The 23,926-nt window shown below is 37.3% G+C and overlaps 1 protein-coding gene across 2 annotated transcripts in view; it reads right to left on the bottom strand.

The window, feature by feature from the left end:
• Nucleotides 1–501: 501 nt before the first annotated feature.
• LOC149016261 (polyadenylate-binding protein 2-like) overlaps nucleotides 502–23,926 on the bottom strand; it is a 33,601-nt gene continuing 10,176 nt past the window's right edge. The window contains exons 1-8 of one of the 2 annotated variants that reach the window (XM_089157396.1): nucleotides 13,871–14,559; nucleotides 6,481–6,599; nucleotides 5,719–6,375; nucleotides 5,538–5,615; nucleotides 5,365–5,454; nucleotides 4,617–4,754; nucleotides 2,827–2,986; nucleotides 502–2,745 (exon numbers count right to left, since the gene is read on the bottom strand). In XM_089157396.1, coding sequence (XP_089013522.1) covers nucleotides 2,645–2,745; nucleotides 2,827–2,986; nucleotides 4,617–4,754; nucleotides 5,365–5,454; nucleotides 5,538–5,615; nucleotides 5,719–6,375; nucleotides 6,481–6,599; nucleotides 13,871–14,117 — 1,590 coding nt within the window. In that variant the 5' untranslated portion in view covers nucleotides 14,118–14,559 and the 3' untranslated portion in view covers nucleotides 502–2,644. Of the gene's footprint in view, nucleotides 2,746–2,826; nucleotides 2,987–4,616; nucleotides 4,755–5,364; nucleotides 5,455–5,537; nucleotides 5,616–5,718; nucleotides 6,376–6,480; nucleotides 6,600–13,870; nucleotides 14,560–23,926 lie in introns of those variants that run through there. The other variant, XM_089157397.1, reaches the window with a different exon arrangement.

Raw genomic sequence — 23,926 nt, 5'->3', positions numbered from 1 at the left:
TCATCTTTTTGGACTTTCAGTACGTTGTAATTTCCTGGAACGAAATCTCTTTTAAGAAGGGAGGGATGTAACAACCCCGGTATTTCTAACCCGGGATCCGTATTGCAGGTCCGAGAACCCGAAGGTCTAGCCGGGTAAATTTGTGGAGTGTCCGGATAGAAGTCCATGATCCATACCCTGAACCCATGGATCTGGATTCTCTTGTTGAAGAGCCTGCCTTGCTTGGTAGTTGGACTTCTGAAAGGCAGATGATGTCTGGAGATGTCCGGGATGAAGGTAAGACCTCCCCATATGTTCATTAGGGTTAGGTTGTACTTGGACATCAACCCCCTGAGCAAAGCACCCTTGTATAGCAATATACTAGGGGGTAGTTGCTAGTGGCGGTTGATTGGACCAAGCAACCACCTGGTCCTGGTTACGGGGTTTTCCCCTATTTTGCCCCAAGACTTCTATAAATAACAACCCTCGACTATTTTACGAATATTATATTTGGGATTGTTGTTTTTGGTGGTTAAGCGGCTGTGGAGACGTGGAAGGTGATCTGAAGTGCTGTTAGTGTTCTAGAAACTTAAACTGTCTTTTATAGCTAGATCTGGTTGAAGTAAGTGATTCCATGTTCACTCATACTCTACCTTTAGCTATGATTAAAATATATTAGTTTTCTTCTTTGGTTGTTCATGGTCTTTCTATTACAGTACCTACCTTTTTAATGATCTTGATGAAATCAGGTCCAAAAACGAAACCCTGCTTTCTTGGAAATGATTGATTTAATCAAGGAGGGGATTCTGGATAATCAAATTGATGTCAATTGTTAGGTTTCACATTACCCTTGGTTGTGGGAGTGTTAGATTTGAAATTCAAACTATGATCATCCAAAAATCGGATTGAAAACAGATGATCAAAAGCCTGAGTTTCGGATTAAAATTCTCTGTTTTTGGGGTGGTCACTAGTGGCAATCGCCTAGCCTAAGCAACCGGCTGGTTTCCAGTGACCAAGTGACTTTTGAATTTTGTCCAATTTGATTCATTCAACTTACATATTTTTGTAACTCTGTTTATATATGTCCTCTGTTTCCAATAAAAATCTTATAATTATTTCTGGTTTGCAATCTAGAGAAATTCTACTTATTTACAGGTAAGGACATACAACTTTATTTTTATAAAATGAGGTGAACATGCTAGTCTAATGTTTTTCATTATTGTTCTTTCATTTTATATACTACTGTATCCTTGTATAGCTTGTTGATCTTAATTTATGCTTGTTGTTTGTACTATCTTTACATATACTTTATCAATTATGATTGTGATATAATGACGTTTGATGGTTTGTTGTTCTGATGGAAAGGGTATTCCATTGGGATATCTTAGCTTGGGGTATCAAAGAACTGTGGTACGAGACACATGCTCGTTGGTGTCTCCAACACTATCATAACTACTGGAATGACATACCTAAATAGAGTCTTAAGTTGCATGGCTAGGTAACCCACATATTACTACCCTTTCGATAGGGGAATTGAAGCCGGATGACCCGTGACAACGGTGATGTGACTCTGGTCCACTGTTGGTCATACAATGGTAGGGTTGCATATGTTAAGATTGGGCTCATGGACATCCAAGAAACGGACAGGGTGTCGTGAAGAGTCATTAGAACATTCGCCCAAACAATATCTAGATGACCATAGGGTTATGGAATGGAGTCCAATAACGGTAACCAATCTGAGGGTTCTCATTCCTAGGTTGCGAAGGATACTGAACCGAGTTTGTCGGTATCATAGGGGATGTATCTTGACTTAATGTAGTATGTTACCATTATGACTTGCATTGGATTAGAAACCATGACATTTGCTAGTACTCATGCCAATGGTCGTAGTGAGAGAATGTTGACTTAACCCCAACCATGGTTTGAGAGCCAGGTGTTGACTTTCCATTTTTCCCAGAATCCCTACAGAAATAACCAGTCCTTACCAAATCAGAGTGACTAAATCTACCCAGAGGAGGGCTGATGTATATCTTAAAGCATATCAACTATTAGAGACTTGCACTGTTAAATCTTAGCAGTATTCATATTTTACACTTCATAAATATCATATATGCATTTCTAATGGTTTGACATATGGATGGGAATTATTGTTGTTCTTACTAAGTTCTCCAGAACTCATACATTTATTTGTTTATGTTATATTAGCTTGAACAGATTGAAGAAATGCGCCGGAGGATGGATTGGTTTCACATGAAGGAACCTTCTCGTATGAAGAAGATGTGGCTCCGACAATGGAAAATGGAAATAACCTGTGCAGGAACTCCTGCGAGTGCATGGAATGCACTTATAGCACCCAATTATGGGCGGAGGAAACAGGAGGCCAGACAGTTTGCTCATCGTATGGAGAAGAACTAGAAAACCCCCTTTTCTTTAAATTCATAAGAAACATTATCTAACTTTAGAGAAAGAAACTATAAAGAAAATCATTTAATTCTTTTTATTGTTTCCGCTAAACTCGTATTCTTTTGATCATTTATTCTTTCCTTTATTATTTTATTAGAGTATTTAAACTCTTGTAATCCTTTTATTTAATTATTTAACTTATTTTTGCTCATGATTGTCTTTACTTGCATTTATTATTATTGATGGACAAAAACTGTGGATCCTATGACGGATCACTCCCACGGGTTGTCAGGCGGGTAACCGAGACCGACGAGTGGGGTGTGATAGAGGGTACCGGTACATGTGTCCTCCCCTTGGAAGCATCTGCCATTGAAAAGTAAAAAAACAATAATAAATCATTTGCTAAATCTTAACAAAAACAAAAATGAGATGCAGATGCAGTACCTGCTGTTGGTTTTGTTGCACCGGTCCAGCCCCTGAACATCTCCCCACCTGGTCGTTGACCCTGCGGACCTTGCTGAACCATTGGTACAAAGAAATTTGCCCTGGGAGCACCACCAGGCCTCATTCCAGGCACAAGTTGCTGTTGGTATCCAAATCCAGGCTGAACAAATGCAAATTAACAGCAAAATCCTTGAGCAAGGAACATTTCAAAACTCAATACAACAACCTATGCCATAAATTAAAGGAAAGTTCCAGCTCCAAGAAGCAAAGAAGACACTTGCATGGCAAATCAAACTCATGCAAGCAGATGATAAAAAAGCAATGAATTGAGAAGGCAGTAAACATCCATGTCAATTCTCTTCAAAAGCAGCAAAGAAAAATAATATTAGGAGGAATAATAAATTTTTTTTTTTAAATCCAAGTCGACTGGCGGCAGTTAACAGGTGGCTCTGTAGGTGATAAATCGAAGGGACTATGATCTGGTACTGGTACTTACAGTACAAGAAAAGCCCTTGAATCAAAGATGAGACGAGACAGTTCAGAGATCAGAGGAAACCAAGGCCAAAAAAGACCTTGGAGATAATGAAAAAGAAACAAATACCTTGTGCTAGACATGAAGATCGTTTAAAGAGGATCAAACCAAAGATCATATAGAAAACCTGTTTTAGTATTATCAATATCTACTGGTTTGCCACAAAACCTCAATTATCTACTGATGCAAAAAATTGCTAAAATTTGAAAATTCTAAGATAAGGTTAGGTTTTACTTAAACACCCCCCCCCCCCCCCAAAAAAAAAAAAAGATAAAACAGAAAGAAGAAAAAGAATAAGAAGAAAAGGAGAGAGTTTAGTAGTCAATTGAGTACGAAACAAAACAAAAACCCAATCACCTGGATCATTTTTCAAAAGCATAGGGTGATGTGTAAAGCCAGCAAAGGACGGCCAGGGCTGAGATATTCTTAGCACAACCTAGGGCATGGGAGGACTTGATTGAACTAAAAGGACCCAGGGACCAGGGTTGGCTATGTTTTAAATAAACTCGGCCCTGCCCAGAAGCTGTTCCAAAACTATCAATAAGTGACAGGATATTAACTAAATATGCTACTACTGAATCAGATGCACACCCACAAGGTGATAAAGAATCACTCTATTGGTTGGACCGGCATGCTAGGCTTTGGAGGCTCAAACCCAGAAGCAGCCGGCCAACAGGTTCTGGTCCAAATAGTTAATTTAACTATTTTATTTATCTCATTTGATTTGGACTTCCTATGTAGGAAAAAGAGTTAGAATTGAGTTGCAAGTTGTTTTATCACTTAAAAGTATTAGGAGTCCTGCTATTTCCTTTAACCCAGCCATTTTTAGGCTGAAAGAATCAATGCTTCTATTTAGTCTGAGAGAGAGAGTGTGTGTGTGTGTGTGATCCCTCTTCCCCCTTCCCCTTCAATTTTCCCCTTCTCCCATGGGTTTCGCCATATTATAAGGGCTCCCTAATCCTCCTCATAAAACAACTAAATTAAATATGCATTAAATGCTTAAGCATGGTCCAGCATTATAACTGAGTGTGTCAGGAAAAACAGTTAAACAGAGAGCATCACAAACAGGAGTTCATTCCCATTATTTTTCAGAAAATCGATTGTTCTATGAACATGTTCATCAACTCCAAGAAAGGTTCCCAAACAGTAAAAAAAAATTATAACAATTTCCAATATACATAAAATTTAGAGATGTCCCTAATGAATAACCAAAGTGTGGCAGTGTTAACAAACCAACAAAAAGTCGCATGGAATTTACCTGGGGAGGAATTAGAGCTGGGGGACCCTGGCCATAAAATATTTGTTGCCCAATACCAGGACCACCAGGAGGGTATATTGGCACATGAGGAGCAACAGAAGGTGGCATCGCAACAGGTCTCATTTGAGAAAACTGAGCCTGCAAAAACACATGTATCAATAATCCAAGCCAACAGATTACAACAAAGTAAATGATGATCCGCAAGTAGGATCAAAGAGAAAGTACAGAGAAACAAAAGCACACTAAGGCTAAGCTAGATGAGCAGCTGTTTCCTGAGATGCCGTGAAAACTGGGCCCACTCGTATAGACAAGTATCTGCCACATGGCAGGAGATGGATTCTACGAACATCTAGAACCTGAAGTCCCACTAAAAACTCACCCATCAAATCTCAGTCCAAACAAAATCAATCAAATGGCAGAACCATGTTTAAATCCAGAACCACCAAGAGCGCATATAGACTGTCAAATAGGTGCACATAAATGACTCAGCTAGGCTTTGAATATGAACACGTGCAAATCGAGACAAGTAGAAAGAAAATTGGAAGTCAGGCATCATAACAACAGTCTAAAGATATGAATAAAAGAGTACTCCAGGAGATAATGGAGCAACTAGAATCAAGAAAATACTGGCATGTCCTAATGGTACCATGATTAGGAGTGAACATAAATACTATAAAGCTTCTGAAGACACTAGAGGTATCAGTTTCCAGAAAAATAAGAATAAATAGGATTGTTCAAAATCATCTACCTGCAGTCTTGCTCGCCTATCTTTCTTCCTCTGTGCAAGTGTGACATAGAGAGGCTTGCTTACAAGCATTTTGCCATTCATTTCAGCAAGCTGAAGTTGGGGGAAAACATCTAAATTATTATTTCCGACATTATCTTCAGAATATGGAATCAACGAAAAACAAGACCACTTACAGCTCGTGTTGCTTCTTCAGGAGTAGAGAAAGCAACAAATCCAGAACCTCTACTTATCCCATTAGGATCTCGTATAACCTGTCACGAATCCAACCAAAACGGCAACTCAATAACCAACCCACAGAAACTGATATAAACAGATAGGATGGTAATTTCTTTCAAACAACTCACTACAACGGACCCTGCATGACGTTATTGTACCAAACTCTGAGAACAGCTCCTTCAGTTTTTCATCACCAACACTATCATCCAAGTTCTTCACATATAAATTCACCCCTTGATATTTATCTACTGCTTCCTTCGCAGTCTGTTCAAATCGCCCTTTCAGTTCTTGTTCTCTTTCAGATTTCTTCTGTGCCTTCCCAACATACCATTCTTTTTCATCAAACTTTTTCCCATTAAGATTCTCAACAGCTTCAGCAGCATCATCAGCATTCTCAAAGTTGACAAAACCAAAACACTTGGATTTTCCATCTCCATCCCTCATTACCACCACACTAGTTAGTGGTCCATATTCGCCAAAAATTTTCTTCAGATCCTCTTCATTTGCTGTTTCTGCAAGATTCTTTACATTAACATTGTTAAATTTTGTCTTAGTGATAGCAGAATCTCTCTCCTGCTTACGAAGAAAGGGTCCAACAAAAACTTCTTTATCATTTATGAGCATGCCATTGAGTTTGTCAATGGCATTTTGGGCCGCTTCCTCATTATCAAACTGAATAAACCCATAGCCTTTTGACTGGCCAGAAGGATCTGTAGCAATCTTATAAGACAGAATGTTCCCAAACACAGAAAATATTTCATACAGTGCCTTGTTATCAAGTGTCCTGTCCAAGTTCTGCCAAAATGCAGAAAATAAGAAGTTGCAACATAAATGCAAGCAATTCAAAAAGCATCCAGAACAGGTTCTCTAAAAGACAGGATAAATTACAAGGCCAGGTACCTTAATGAATATATTAGCTGTTCCAGTTTTACGGATTCTAGGGTCACGCTGAGAATACATTATGCGAATAGATTTCCCATTAAGAGGAGTGAAATTAAGTACATCCAATGCCCTTGCCGCTGTAACAATATTACCAATGAAGTCAGAAATCAAAATGTAAAATATGACAGGGTAAAGCATGCATACATTATCATGTCAAGATTGTGGGGCAGAAGACAAACACACCCTTCTTATTTAAAGCACGATTGTCAAAGTATGACTTGGTGGTATACCATACATGAGTTTAAAAATGGCAACACGTTGATACGAAAAAGAGGGGGTTTCACACTTGATTGCAAAGGAAACAGGTCATAAAATGCTGCATGATTCAAGGTCTAGGTAAGATCTCCGTTTTCATTTCATTTTTTGTGTCATAGGTGGAAACTACAACTGAGTTCTAGGGAACCAACAATCTGCCAAGATGCAGGTCCTAAATTTTCATATCAATCAAAACTACTACCCATTCACTGAATATAAAAGGCTCACCTTAAGGAAACTTGGTTAAATTTTTCAACAATGGCATTCAACTAGGAATGCAAAACAGAAAAAAGACCAAAAGCTGATTTATTTACCAAACCATACACAAAGAAGTTTGAAAGGAACGAATTTATTTGGAAAAATAAATATATGAACTAAAGGTTTTACTTGTTGAGCTATTAAACTTGAACTTTGTATACTTATACCAATGATTGCAGGGAACCGGTCAAGAAGAAAATGAATAATAGAACTTCAACAGATGTAAATACTAAATAGTGGAGGAAAAAAGACAACAGAAAAATCTAAGGAGCATATCTTAGCATAGTTAACAATAAAAGTAGAAAATAGACTTGAAAGAAGAATAAGAACATCTAATCAACCATGCTGCTATGAGGCAAATACTATTAGAAAGCCAGGAGAAGTTGCCAACGACTCTTACTGCAAACCAATACCAAGACTCCAAAGCTCAATTCATTGATCCAACACAGATACCAAGCAAAGTAGTTTATATCCCTATAAACAGAGAATCCATCAAGAATAAGTGACTCTGGATCTTAGACTAAGCATGAAACTGGAACTGATATTAACAATATAGCATACCCAAAATCCAGCAATCCAGGTGAAAGTAGAACAAGGAATAGCAGGGTAAGTGAGAATTTAATTACAGGAATTTTAGAACCATAATTTGAAGGAATGAACTTTAACAGTGAAAGAAGAAAATAAAAGGACATAGATTGATAACACATCGGCTTCCTACAACAATGTGATGATTGGATGGATTTATCACCAATCCACCTATTTAATCATCACAGGGACATTCTGAATCACTACAGAATCAAAGGCAAAAGCCAAAATTTATTCATCAAATTCTTTTACAATATCAGTTTCCCTTGAAAGAAGAAAATAATAGGACATACATTGATAACACATCGGCTTCCTACAACAATGTGATGATTGGATGGATTTATCACCAATCCACCTATTTAATCACCACAGGAACATACTGAATCACCACAGAATCAAAGGTAAAAGCCAAAATTTATTCATCAAATTCTTTTACAATATCAGTTTCCCTTAAAACTTCATAGAACACTTGAAGACTTGAACACTTGGAGGGAAAGCCTATCCCTGTACTTGACTAATCAAGTAATCCAAACAAAGACTAAATGGGTCCAGTTTGAGTGTTCAACTATAGTATTGACTTCGCGGAGTACTTAATTAAATGTATTAAGTAATCTTTCATTTTACCTAGGATACAGAAGACAATAATTCAATATTTTTCTCATTTGAAGAATTAGTCTTCAAGTCTAATGGTTTTCTTTTTCCCTTTTATATATATCGTAACTCTCATCCTTGAATAGATTGAACAAGATGACCTGAAGCGTAAGCTTGGTTAAAGCATGCGGGCTTGTACTTCATGAGTGTACACTCATCCTCACCACCCCTTATGCAATCTCTCCCCCCACTGATTCTTGCCAGCTTCCTCTATCCTCATAGGTAGCCCACCACCAAATTGGTGGCAGAGGCAAAGGATTCATCTGCTTCCCCAATACTCTTCCATCTTTCTTCCTCCCGTTTTTTTTTCTCCAATTCTTTTTCTTCCTCTTTAATCCCTTCTCATCCTTCAATGGTCCTGTCTGCTATACCAGCAATGGCATTAAAAGAAGAAGCAAACCTCCCACCAACTGAAACCCCATTGAAACCCAACCCTTCCCTTTCTATCAACTCCCACAGCAACCTAACCTTCCTTTTCCTTCTATCACAGCCCTTCCTTGCTCATTAAAAAAATTGTTGAAAACATGACTGAGGTTTCCTAATTAGAATAGGATTATGTTTCCTCATAAGTCCTAAAGTTTTATTTCTATATTTCATTTTCCTACTTAGTATAGGACTTAATTAGGTTGTAATTATAAATACCTTATTGGGGTCTTGTGAATAATATACTTTTAGAGGAGCAATTCATCACATTACAACATGATATTAGAGCAAGGTTTTGTTTTCATCCTACAGAGGTGCTGTAGAAACTTTTTTTTAAGTCTCTATTCACGTGTTTGTTTTCTTTTTAGGTATTTTGTAACTGTATATTGGGTGATTAAGTGCATGTCTAGGAAAATTTTGTCTAAGAATTTTAGTATTTAAGCAGACCGGTTGTGTCCCTCTAGTCTTTCCTGAAAATTTCCTGGTGTACTTTGATTCAACAATATACCAATTGGAGGTAACCTGAGGAGATACTTTTTCACGTGAATTAGTGGGAGTAATTTTAAAAATATTTTAGGGACTTTTTCGTAATTCTGAAAAAATTCAGGGATTTTTTTGGCAATTTGCAACAATTTTAGTGGACTTTTTAGTAAATTTTGAAAATTTTCAGGGACTTTTTTAATTTCTCCGTGCAATTATGGTTGATCCCATATCTCCTTTATCTGTTAATTTTCGCCCTCCAGAAAATGCGAGTATTGTGGAAAAGAGCGTCATACAAAGGACAAGTGTTGGAAGTTGCATGGACGTCCAACAAATTCCTGTGGAGAAGGTAGAAATGGAATCAATGGCAGCAATCAAACATTTGCAAATCAAGCCAGTTCTGACACCCTGAGTACTCCAACACCTCTTTCCTCAGATGAGCTCCAACACCTTCGCCAATTGATGTCCAAACTTGACTCATCTTCTCCAGTACAGACTTCCAATACTAGTATAGCCTCTGTCATTGATCCCTCTGTTGATCCACAAATCCCCACAGGTATTTTTGGTTATCATAATGTCAATTTGACTTATCCCTCCTGGGTAATCGACTCTGGGGCAACCGACCATATGACAAGCTCATCTACTTTGTTTCATACTTATTCATCTGTCCCTATTGCTCAAGATGTTCGAACGGCTGATGGGTCTCTCTCCCTATCTCTAGGAAAATATCTATTATCTATTCGTCTTCTCTTACCTTATCTAATGTCATGCATGTTCCTAAGTTTTCGACTAATCTTTTATCTATTAGTAGCCTTACTCGTGATATGAACTGCAAAATAACGTTCTTTCTTTCTTATTGTGTGTTTCAGGACCTGGAAACAGGGCTTATGATTGGCAATGGTAGACAAAAAGGGAGGCTCTACTTAATGGATGGGTCCCCATCAGCTCTTTCTACGGTCTCTAATTCCACCTCCCCTCCATTTTTTACCTTATTATAGTGGCATAGTCGTCTTGGCCACGTTCCTTTACCTATTTTGTCCAAATTATTTTCTGATCTGATTAAAAGGTGCAATTTAAATGATTTTTATTGTGAGGCATTGTATTTCGGCCAAACAAACCAGGCATGTTTACCATATTTTAGACAATCGTAGTAAAATTCATTTTTCAGTCATTCACTCAGATGTGTGGGGTCCTCGGACCGTGTCTGTATCTGGTCATAGATGGTTTGTTACCTTTATCGATTGTTGTACTAGGGCCACATGGGTTTACTTGCTTCACCAAAAAAGTGACGTTTTCTCGTGTTTTCAAAATTTTCATAATATGATTAGGACTCAGTCTGGGGCGACAGTCAAAATCCTTCGTACGGATAACGGAACTGAGTACTTGGGTGGCGCATTCCCTTCCTACTTAGCAAACCATGGCATCATACACCAAACTAGTTGCATCGACACTCCACCTCAAAATGGGGTTGCCGAACGCAAGAATAGACATCTACTTGAGATAGCACGTTCCCTCATGTTTTCTATGCATGTGCCTCTTCAATTTTGGGGTGAAGCCGTTCTTATTGTGGCATATCTAATTAATCGAATGCCTTCCCGAGTGTTAGACCAACGCTGTCCCCTTGAGGTTCTTTTAGGTACAACAGTCTTTACAGTCTCACCTAAGGTTTTTGGATGTGTTGCCTTTGTCCGGAACCACCATGTTCATGGAAAGTTAGATCCTCGTGGGTTAAAGTGCATTTTCTTGGGTTATCCTCCTACACAGAAAGGGTATAAGTGTTATCATCTTAGTTCTCGTCGTTTTTTCGTCTCTATGGATGTTGTGTTTCAGGAACTAAGTCTTTTTTTCCCCTACACCTCTTCAAGGGGAGAGTTTTAGTGAAGAGGTTCCAATGTTGATTCCTCCTTTCGATATTTCTCCTGAGATTCCTACAGATGATCCTCCTTTGGAAGAGGAAATGACCGGACAGGAACAGCTGGTGGATGATATACAAGGGGAGACTAGACCTCTAAAGACCTATCAAAAAAAGCAACAAGTAACCCCTTCTGAACCAAGCTAGTAAAAACTTTGGTTCCTGGCCCTGAACAATCCGTTCCTCCAGGTGAGTCTGTCTTTGACCCTTCTTCTAATCCTACTTTAGACTTACCAATTGCATTAAGAAAGCAGCCTCGAACTTACACCAAACATCCTATTTCCAATTATGTTTCATATCAGTCTCTATCTCCAGAATTTCAAAGTTTTATTTCCTCTTTGTCCTCTACTTCTATCCCTAACACTTGGAAGGAGGCATTATCTCATTCAAACTAGAAAGAAACTATGGATGAGGAAATGCAAGCTCTGGAAAAAAACAAAACGTGGGACTTGATGACTTTGCCCATAGGAAAGCAGACTGTTGGGTGCAAATGGGTGTTTGTGATCAAGTACAAGGTAGATGGGACTGTTGAAAGGTACAAGGCAAGATTGGTGGCCAAAGGTTTCACTTAGACTTATGGCCTTGACTACCAGGAGACATTTGCCCCTATTGCCAAGATGAATACAGTTCGTACTATTATTTCATGTGCAATTAATAAAGGGTGGAGTTTACAACAATTAGATGTGAAGAATGCATTTTTGCATGGAGAACTCCAAGAAAAGGTATATATGGATATATCACCAAGGTATTCTACTACAAAGGCTTATAGGAAAGTGTGCAAGTTAAAAATGGCTTTATATGAGCTGAAGCAATCTCCAAGAGCATGGTTTGGAAGGTTCCATAAGGCAATGATATCTAATGGCTATAAGCAGAGCAATGCAAACCACACTTTGTTTATTAAAAGAGATGGTTGCCACACTACTATAACTTTGTTTATTAAAAGAGATGGTTGCCACACTACTATACTTTTAGTATATGTGGATGACATTGTGATCACAGGTAGTAGTGAGGATGAGATTTCAGCATTAAAGACCTTTTTTGGGAACTGAATTTGAGATCAAAGATATGGGAAAACTAAGATATTTCCTAGGTTTAGAGTTAGCATATTCTACTAGTGGTGTATCTCTATCCTAGAGGAAGTATACATTGGATCTTCTTGAGGAAACGGAAATGGTAGGATGTAAGCCTGCTGAGATTCCTATTAAGCCTAACCTACACTTGAAGGCAAAGGAAGGATAACCAGTTGACAAGATAAGGTATCAAAAATTAGTCGGAAAGTTGATCTATCTATCTCATTTTTAGGAAAATTAATTTCGTTTCCAAGCATTGTTTATTTAATGATTAATTGATTATCAATATGAGGCTAATGCTCACATCTATGGCATGAGTGACAGGTCACATGGTTGCACATATTTAAATTTATATACGGCATTGTGAATAAATTATGATTTTTGCAAGTTGTTACTTTAGCATTTAGGCGGCAATATGGTATATGCATGATAACTATATTCCTCACATTTGGATGCGATATGCATGATCTATTTCCTCCTTGGACGGATCTTGAGATACTTGAAGACTACTCTAGGAAAAGGAATTCTAATTTCAGCTCATGGACATATGAAGATTGAGGCATATACAAATGAAAATTGGGCAGGATGTCCAGATGATAAGAGGTCTACCTCTGGGTATTGTGTATATGTGGGAGGTAACCTTGTGACTTGGAGAAACAAGAAACAAGCTGTAGTTGCGCTATCCAATGCCGAGGGGGTGATTGCTCAAGGCATTTGTGAGGTACTATGGCTTAAAGGGCTACTTCAAGAGGTAAGGACAGATTTGGAAGTTCCTATACAGTTATACTCAGATAGTAAGTCAGCAATCAGCATAGCTCATAACCCAGTACACAGCATGATAGGACTAACCATGTGGAGATTGACAGACATTTCATCAAAGAGAAGCTTAAGACTGGGCTGATCCATATCACCTTTGTTACTTCAAACGAGCAACGGGCTGATGTGCTCACAAAGAGCTTGAGTACGAATATATTCAATTACATTATGAGCAAATTAGGCATGATAAATATCTATGCTCAAATTTGAGGGGGAGTGTTGAAAACATGGACTGAGGTTTCCTAATTATAATAGGATTATGTTTTCTCATAAATCTAGAGTTTTATTTCTATATTTTCTTTTTATAGGACTTAACTAGGTTGTAACTATAAATACCCTATTGGGGTCTTGTGAATAATATACTTTTAGATGAGCAATTCCTCAAATTACAACAAAAATGATAATAACAATTATGTTTCTTCATTTAAAACAGAAACACTCTCCTATTCCCAACGAGTGCAACACTCTCAAACCTTTAGCAACCCCTCCCAACTCTCACGCCCTCTTCTTCCAACCCCCCCCAACTCAACCCCAAAAAATAAATAAATAAATAAAATTTCGACTGTAGTTCATCACACAGAATGAGTTCAGACAGACGATCCCTTTAGTTGAGAGAGAGAAATTATAAATGAGAAACATATAACCCAAGAAGGCTTTGGAGGAAGATTGCTGCAGATCTAAGAGTTTTACCGATCACTAAAAGTCAAATTTTCAAATTTAATATCGCAGATTGCAACCCAAAATACACGAAGCTCCACAGCGTATAAGAAAACAAGAACCACAGATAAGCTAGAGCATAAGAACGGACATGGCGATAAGCTCAAGTCATTCAACTGAAACTGAAACTAAAACGTACGATACTGAAACACAAAGAAAACAAATTTAGCGGACAACTAACCTTCTTGGGTAGTGCTGTAGTTAACATACGCGTAACCAAGGGACCTCCGGGTAGTCAAATCCCTGCAAACGCGAACAGACATCACCTGACCAAGCTGGCAAAACAAATCGTAAAGCTGCGAATCTGTAACGGTCATTTCAAGATCTCCGACATACAAAGACGTCGACACATATCGGTTAGTCCCAGCATTGCCCGCTACATTAGGCCCAGAAGGAGGTGCTTGAGGCTGAACTTGAACCTCCGCCATCTTCCCAAACGAAAACCCTTGTAGATCCTAAGCCTTGCCTTCCTCAGAAATTTTTTCTTTTTTTTCTTTTTTTTTTCTTCCCTCTCCTCTTCTTATTGAAACAAACCCTAGGAAAGAAAAAATGAAAACAGAAATATCCCAATAACTATTCTCTGCCTCGCTTCTAAACTGATATCCAAAAAAAAGTCACACTAGTTGTTTCTCGACGGAATTCCCGGAGAATGAATTGGAATTAAAAATCTCTCTATGTAGAACCAAAATTGTGGAAGAACTTCACTGGATTTTCTGTTTTTTTGGATTTTTTTTTTTTTTTTTTTCAGAAACAAGAAATGCTAATGGTAGAGAAGAGGGAAGGACATAGAAGGGTATATGATCGGAGATCCGAACTGTAAAACAGATACAGAGACGCAGACGATGGAAGCGATGGATTCAGGAGGGCCGCCCAAACTGCACCGCAACGTACAGAACCGCAAGGTTCGCTAATTTCAAACCCTCGCGTGATTTGCTTAAGCAAATATTCACCGTTGGATCACTAGGTGTCCCCACTAACACAGAGAATCAAGGGATCGTCTTTTCTTTCTTCTTTTTTCTATTTTAGCAACCAATTAATTGATGGATCATCGTGGTGGGCTACGGTAACCGAGATACACTGGAGCAAGTTGAAATGTTACGTGTCAAATAAAATAATCAGTGACAGCAAGGAAGATGACTTGGATGACTTTATCCAATGCATTAGCTGGCAGTTTCGTCCCTCATCAACAACCCTTTTTTTTCTTTATTTTATTTCTTCAAAATGACCAAAGGAATTCTGTTGGATAATTTTGGACCTTCTGCTAAACTCATCCGAAAACCACATCGGGTGTTTTCTTGCTTCGACAAATGAAGTAATTGGACGAAAATCATTCCATAAAACTATTTTGTTTTCAGTGATTTTCTAAACATACGTTAGAACTCATGAAAATTTCTGCTTACAGAAACTTTCTTGACGTAATAACTATGCATAATCTTGGAAGAGCTTTTTAGTGAAGAGTCGCCAGATTTTTATTTGCAGCAATCATTCCAGCATGCAGCCAATGGTACAGATTGCCACCGTAATCAAAATAAAATTGAATGGAGAGAATCAAGGGGCGAGATTTAGTTGTAAATATTATTTTTTTATTTTTAGATTTTAAGGGTTTAATAGTTTACTAATTTACAAAATCAAATCCCTCCATTTACCCAACTCTCAAATTCCTGTATTTCGTTTGATCCATTTGTTGTGGATGCCAAATCTAGAGGAAACCCTTTCTTTCTTCAATAGCAAGCAATCCGCCACTTTGCCGCACACATCCTCCCTCATCTACTCAATTCATCTTCCTATTATGTTCTCATCAATGATGTCACATTAACCTCAGCCATCATCCTTGTAACCCTCGATCTTAACTTCCCTAATTTACATCTTCTTCATTTTCTCTATCAAAATGTGCTCCTTTTCATATTTTCCTACTCTTGATGGTGTCAATCTCACTTTGAGGGATCAAATCTACATTCCCAGGATATTGACCCTACACAAAAAATCTTTACCTTCACTTTTTTGAATTTGCCTAATCCCTTCGCTACCTAGTTCATTCAAGATGGCGAATTAATCGTGATATCAAACGGGATTCTCATCAACATGTTTTGAGCCATTAGAACCGGAGACATTGGCAGCGCTGAATGAGGGAAAGGTAAGAAATAGGTTACTGCCGATGATCCCAATTGGGCCATAGTCCTGTGAGAGTGCGAGTCAAATCTACGAGTTTAACCGTGAGGTCAAGGGAGGAGATCCAAGACGTCAGTGAGGAGTGGTTGTGCATTCATTTGGGTGGTGAAGGATAGGAAGGTGGACAGAGAAGAGGAATACAAAGTGGAAGAAGTGGTGGGAGAGGAGTTGATGCAGAGGATTCTCCAAGACATAAAGGGTTTGGTGGTGAAGAAGTGGGTGGATCAGGAGGCGATACTAAGTCACACAGAGGGACTTCTGAGAGTTGGGTAAATGGAGGGGTTTGATTTTGTCAATTAGTAAACTATTAAACTCTTAAAATATAAAAATAAAAAATAGCATTTACAGCTAAACCACCACCCCTTCATTTTATACCTTTCGATTTTATTTTGATTACGTGGGCTATCTACACCATTGGTTGCATGCACGTAGTAGTAGCTGCTGCAAATAAAAATCCGGGGTCTTTATGAAATTTGACATTCCAAACATAAAAGCTTTGCTGTGACCTTGGTGGATATGTTTTCGCTTTCATAAACAAGTTTTATTAAACACCTAAAAAGGTATATTTTGCTTCCGATGTATTTTGAGGTAGAAACACTAGGTGGGTTATCTAACGGTCTGGTGCTTTTAGGCTGATTATATATTTTTATTTTTATTTTTGGTTTTTTGTTTGAATATAAATATAAAAGGTCGGTTAAGCTTAGGGGTTCCAATGGATTATAAACCTTTGTTTGTTACTGCATATATATGATGTTTTAGAAATTCAAACGGTTGTGATTACATTAATCATTGGATTTTAAAAATACCATAAGCCGAATCTAAACTGCTCTGATATCAAACAAAATTTCTTCGATTGTTGGCATTGGATATGATAGTAGTCTCCTGGAAGATTCTTGACTTTTCTCTTCTACTCTAAAATTTCAACATCCTTTTAGAGATCATGGATCCACTTTTATTTTGGATATCATCATCAATCAACAAAATATGATAAATTTGACAATTGGACAAACTTCTCTGTATCTTTTTCTTTTTAAGAGGAAAGCTACACAATATAGAAAGAAAAAAGACAAGACAAAGGTCACCAATTGATGACCCTACAAAACCAACAAACCAAAAAACTTATATACATTTAGAAGAATCATATCTATACCCTAAAAATAGCTCTAAGGATAGCTGCTTGAACATTTAAGGCAAGGAATCAAAGGAATACTCTTTGGTGCTAATAAAAGATTTGAATTTTGACAATACATCAGCTTTATGGTAAGACTCTCTAAAAACTAGCTTTACATGTGTGCCATTAAATGATGAAGAACTTGAGACAGACTTAATTAGAAGGAATTCAAGCAAAGATCTCTTAGGGCCAAAATGAAGAACTTACACAAATCCCCTCGGAAGATGAAGTCAAAGCTGCTCTCTTTGAAATGAGTCCAAAGAAAAGTCTAGGCGTGGATGGCTTCCCTCCTCTTTTTCTTTCAAAGTTTTTGGAAACTAATACATATAGACCTTATGAGTTTTGTGATTAGTGTCTTTTCTACAAGCTCCAATCCCGAAGGAAGCAATGAGACTCTTGTATGTATTAACCCCAAGAAGGAGAACCCTTAAACTGTAGAATAATTCAAACCTATCAACTTGTGTACAATTGCTATCAAAGTAGTTACAAAGAACATTGCAAAGAGACTCCATTGTATTTTACCCTCCATGGTATCACCATCCCAAACAACCTTTGTCCAAGGGAAGAGCAATTTCAGATAATGTTTTTAAAGTTCATAAGGTTTTCCACTACCTCAAAGGAAGAAAGAAAGGGAAGAAAGCATTAATGGCTCTTGAGTTGGATATGAAGGGAGTAAATGACAAACCAAAGTTGTCACACCTGACCCAGTCGGTTCCGAACATACCCAAAAACCTATGGGAGTAATACACTACAAAATTTAGGTTCATGGCCAATCCATAACCACACAATACAATATGGCATAATCCAAAGAGCAAAGGAATAAAAATGTATCAATTATCAAAATTATTACAGTCATCCAAAATGACTCCAAAGATATAATCAGAGTTAAGTTGAAAGTTAATGTCAAACAACAAAAGTCTCAAAATTATTAAGAAACGTTTAAGAAAATTTAATTTAATCCTTTGATTTCCCAAATCAGAGTTACGTAACTCAGTCCAACTCTGCCACATCTCTATAATAATCTAACGACGATAAAAAAGGCTGAACATCGTATGAGCAGTCCAAGGATGGACATGTGTCTCCATGGGTCTCCACACCTTCGCCTGTCAGGAAGTCATACGGCTTGGTTGGTGACGTATACTTCGAAATGATGGAGTCTTCATAACCTGTAAAAGAGTCTAGAGAAAATATATCTTCAAAGAATGAATTCCATAGAACTCGGTGAGGTCAACAAAATCACATATCATGCTTCCAATACATATACCATGTATGAAATATAAATGTAAATAAAATGGAGTAATGTCTTTGTGCAAGTACTCTTATACTCTAACAAGTGCTAGTTTCCATGGCAGACTCGCATTATGTCATAACACTAGCCTCCTCTGGGAAGTTTTATCACTCTGATCCCTCACGGACTGGCTAACTTTGTTGGGATCCCACGATATAAGGGTATGGTCACATCACACCATGGATGGGGATTAGATCATCACTCTCTCACCACACCATTAGTTTGAATACTAGCATGTGTCAGGGATAAGTTTAGCCCAATGCAAGTTTCATGCTACATGTGGTTCGGATATCTTTCTTTATGCTTAGTGCCCTGTTGGTCCATGTATCCCTCTCCACCTAGGAATGTTATTTTTCACAGACTGACAACCTATGTTGGATTAACATTCCATAACCCTATGGTCATACACATATACTTTGGCAGACGCTCTCGTGTCTCCTCACGGACTAGCTAACTCTATTGGACAACCACAAGCCCAAACCCTCCACATATACAACATTACCATTGCATGATAGCAATGGGTATGTGTCTCCTAACAGACAGGATACCTATGTTGGATACCCCTAGGACCCAATCACTGCTATCACGGGCCACTTGACTTCAATACCCTTGCTGAATGGGTAGTAGCATACAAAAAGGTAATCTAGCCGTGCATCTAAACAACTACATAAAATGCACATAAATGATTAAATGAATGCAAAAGCACTAAGGGTAGTGGGTGAATCCACAACCTGTGCTGATATACATGTCACATCCATCAAGCCGGTATTCATTCACCTGAATATCCGAGGGAGTGATCCACAACCACAAGATCCAGTTTCATGTCTATCACACAACATTCTACATAATAACATAGTCATATGCAAGAACAAATCAAAAGTTTGATATTAAAAGAATAAATATCATAAGAAATCAAGGATCTCATTAGGATCTCAAAACAATGCGAAAATGAAGTCAAAACTGGTATAAAGGTTGACCTCAAATGGAAAGTTAAACTAGAAAGGAAGAAAATAAATCTCCTAAGGAAATTACATCAAAGAGTGCTTTTAACTAAATGATAAAAATGAATTTCAAATGTCCCAGTTCCCCGAGTAATCTCTATCTTCCCAGGGGTGGGACTACTCTCGATAAGTGCATTCATGACATGCACATGTGTCACAGTGTACGTTGTCACTCTTGTAACTTGATACATCATAAGGATCGGTCATTGACATCTCGTAATCTTGATTCCCCAAGGCATCCGAATCTGCATACAATCTAAAACAACAATTCCACGAGGGATGAGTTTCAAAGAACTCAACGAGTAATTCAAATAAATATACATATTCATCATTCAAACATGAGATAATAATAATTATATGTTGATATGATATGAAGAGACATGACTATGCAAATGCGATGAAATAGTTTCCTTATGAGACAAATGCATGTCTCTATCTAGGTATAGACACGCATTTAGATATCACACCAACCTCCTCTAGGTAGGTCTTGTCATTTTGATCATTCTCGGATCCCAAGCAAGGGGTACAGTCCACATCACACTTTGGCTAGGGTTTAGGTCACCACTCTCTCACCACACCATTGGCATGAGTACTGGAGTGTGTCATGGTATTAACTAGCCCAATGTATAGTCATCTACTTTACATATTAGTGAAGGTCCAAATACTTCTCCTTATACTTGTCGCCTTCTTGGTTCATTATCCTCCCAAATTTAGGGTTTTCATATCCTATTGCACCAATCAACTTGAAATACACACCCGTAACTCTATTGGTCATCCACATATAATTAATGGACGGAAGCTCTCGTGTCCCCTCATGCTTCTCGCCTTCTTGGGCGCCCACGAGCCTAAATTATTATATGCAACCATAGAAAAAAAAATTCAAAATAAACTCAAGTTTTGACTAGGTGAAAATGGAAAACCTAAGTGGGAAACTAAGAAATTTTGAGGAAACTTAGAACTTTTTTGTGCAAATTCGACATGAAGTTTCGACCGATTTTAGGGAGTATTTTAGGGTGGGACTCTGCATTTAAGCTAATTAGAGTATAAAGAACACATTGGCTGTATTTTGCTAAAAAAATCAATGTAGATATATCATTCAATGTACATAACATCAATGTAAAGTTGTCCGAGAAGTACACTATAAAGTTAATTACTTAAATACATAGCATTCTATATATAACTTTTAACTTCAAAACATCAAATACAAAATAACTAATAATAAAAGGGAAGTACAACTTAGTGCCAAGAGGGAATCTATCATGCGAACTGAGTTGTACTATGCCTGTAATATCCTCTCCTCCAACCAAGAACATGAACACCAAGAATAACAAAGAAGAAGACGAATAAGCAAGTTATGTCTTGTACACCTTAAGATAAAGCTGAAGACGCATGGAAGTTGCATGTTATGTATATTTTGTGGGAGAGTTGATCGAGAGAATATCTATACAGAAAAAAGTCAATATGGAGAGGACGAAAAGCATTTAAGATGGGGGGGGGTTCGGCCTCCCCCCCCCCCCCCCCCCAAAATTGTTCTTCTCTCTTGGCTCTTGCTCTTCTCATTTACCTTAAGATTATATTTTTGACATTCTGTGTTCCAACGTGTGCGCCATGGATGCTCGGACCGTGCCCTGGCAATCTGTTCCCTGGGGGAAAAAAAAAAAACCCCGGGGGCCCCCCCCAAAACATTCAATTTTCTGCCTTGCCTGGGACCGTGAGCTCGGCCGATCGTTCTGAACTGTTATAAAGTAATCCCCCGCTCCGCTCGGTGGATCTGAGCCCGCGGGAGAGGACGAAAATCTGCTTTCCAAACAGTGCACCATGAAAGATGCCCTGAAAATTCAAATTGTGGTTGAGATTAGAACCTCAGTTTGGGTTGTGGGCGCCTCTCTAGGGTTTGTTGGGTCCAGTAGTTCTAAGAAACTGCCATGTATAATATTCTGATCTAAAGACTAAATTAAGACTGTTTTTGCTCTAAACAATTGGTTCATATAGAAGAACATCTTTTACTCCATATTACTTTAATATTTTATTTTTGAACAATTTTGTTGTTCCAACTTGCAATTTCCCGCCATTTATATGCTACGGAACCATCACTCATCACAATTAATAATCTTCGTTTCCCAATAGACGAATAAATTCTAAAATTACAGATTCTCAGAAGACGCCCACACAAAATTATAAGAATTTTCTGCAACTTGACATCATAAGTTGGATAACCTTGTAAGCAATTCGAGCACGAAATAATCATTGGATTATTGACTGCATGTGTCACAATCCTAAATAAAAATTACAAAGAATTGCAATGGGTGAGAATTGTAAAGGATATGAACCCAATTGGGTTATTCTCCCATCTTTCTCGTCGCAATGCCTCGAATACTAAAACTTATTCTTTCTCATTGTAAAGCCTTCTCCCATAAAGAACATCTTCTTCCTCCTATGACCCCTTTAGACTTGTGCAAAGAACCCTCACCAAACTCCTGCTGCAATTCCTCCTCCTTCATCTTTAGTTATAAATAAGAACAAATTGCACTAGCACCTCAAAATGGAGGCCTTCAAAGCATTGAGCACCCCACTTTATGTTTAAAAAGTACATAGATCCCAAATTGAATTTTCATTAGATATATTTGTCCAATTTGTCGTTGAAAATTTTTCAAACATTGTTTATTATAGGGATATTTTTTAAAATAAATAGTAATTTAACTACTTTCAGTGATAAATTTGACAAATATACCCAATGAAAATTCAATTTTGAAGTTTCTGTGCTTTTTAAACATAAAGTGGGATGTTGGTGCTTTAAGGCATCCATTTTGAGATGCCCATCAAATTTGCTCTATAAATAATTTCAATTCGATCTATTCTCTCTCTAAAATTATTTCCCCTTCTACTCCTTTTAATAATCCACATCAAGCACAGTCTCTTATTTGTTGGGTTTATATCATATTCATATAATTATAGATTTGTTGTATTAAATTGCATTAAAGTTTTGGTGGATTGCTTGTACATAGATAAAATAATAATTAAATAAAATTAGGGTTTCAAATTTTTCTATAAATAGCCTCACCTAGATTAATCAATCTTTTGGAACCTATCGTGGAATTTATCCTAGAAAGGATTGGGGCAAGGTATTGGACTAATTCCTCGTAGAAGGTGTTAAATAAAGATGGAAAAAGAAGAAGAGAGCCTATGCAAACTTTAAGAAAGGGAAGAAAAGATGATAGGAGAACAGGGATTCGTTGGACGGATTCATTGAAGCACGATTGTCTGGTTTAAAATTTGTGAAGTTTTTTTTTTCTTTTTTTTTCTAGCAATTGTTCAGATCGGAATTCGAACTCTTTCTTGAGGGTTTTACAGCATGGAAGAGGGAAAAAAAGCTGCGGTTGGTGTGAATATGAGAGAGAAGAAAAGAATGGTCGGTTCACAAAGATAAGGAAAAAGGGAAAATTTGTTATTGAGTGGATGGGACGTGAAAACTGAAAACTACGGAGCGGAATTGAATTGAAACCTAAAATAGAAACCTTTAAAGTAGTGACATTTTACTATATTTTTAAAAAGCACTAAAACTCGAAAAATTGTATTTTTATTGGATATATTTGTCACTGAAAACATTTCAGACATTGTTTATTATTAAAATATTTTTAAAAATAAATAGCGATTTAACTGTTTTCAGTGATAAATTTGACAAATATATCCAATGAAAATTCAATTTTGGAATTTATGTGCTTTTTAAACATAAAGTGGAGTGTTAGTGCTTTAAGACCTCCATTTTGGAGTGCCAATGCAATTTATTCTTATTATTTAAGCAAATTGTACTAGCACTTGGAAATGAAGGTCTTAAAGCACGGACACCCTACTTTATGTTTAAGACTCCAAAATTGGATTTTTATCAGATATATTTGTCAAATTTATCACTGAAAACGATTAAATTATCATTTATTTTCAAAAATATCTCTATAATAAAAAGTGTCTGAAAAAATTTCAATGACAAATTTGACAATATATCCAATGAAAATCCAATTTTGGGTCTCTATACTTTTTAATCATAAAGTGGAGTCAGTGCTTTAAGGCCTCCATTTTGGGATGCTAATGCAATTTACTCTTATTATTTTTATAGGTTAAAGTGTAGCTGAACGGATGTGGGAATAGGTTAGATGAACAGCTCTAAATATTCACCGTTAGATTTGTTAAGGGCCTGTTTGGTTACATGAATCCAAAGATTTCTCTGGATTCATAATTGCGAGATTTATACCCGTTTGGTTGTGAAAATCTCTAAATTCATGAAATCTAGAGATTCATCTTTTTGCACTAAAAACATAAATATGTAGATTTATGGGTATGGGGTAAAATCTAGAGATTTCATCCCTACTATAAAAACACTAAATATTTACACATTCACAAAAATCACTGATGAATCCACAGATTTCATTCAATATATTCGATTAACCAAATAGTTAATTTTATAAATTATGATTCCATAGATTTGAAATCTCTACACTCATGTAACCAAACAGGCCCTAAACTAAATTTGAATCATCCAAAAAATACATATTTTTCCTCCCACTATTTATGGGTTAGTTAAGTTTAACTTAATATCACCAGTTATAGATTCTC

The sequence above is a fragment of the Hakea prostrata genome, chromosome 5, assembly GCF_041222555.1.
Source record: "Hakea prostrata isolate BN-2017 chromosome 5, UWA_Hpros_2, whole genome shotgun sequence".
NCBI classification, from domain to species: Eukaryota; Viridiplantae; Streptophyta; class Magnoliopsida; order Proteales; family Proteaceae; genus Hakea; species Hakea prostrata.
This window is presented reverse-complemented; position numbering and strand designations above follow the sequence as displayed.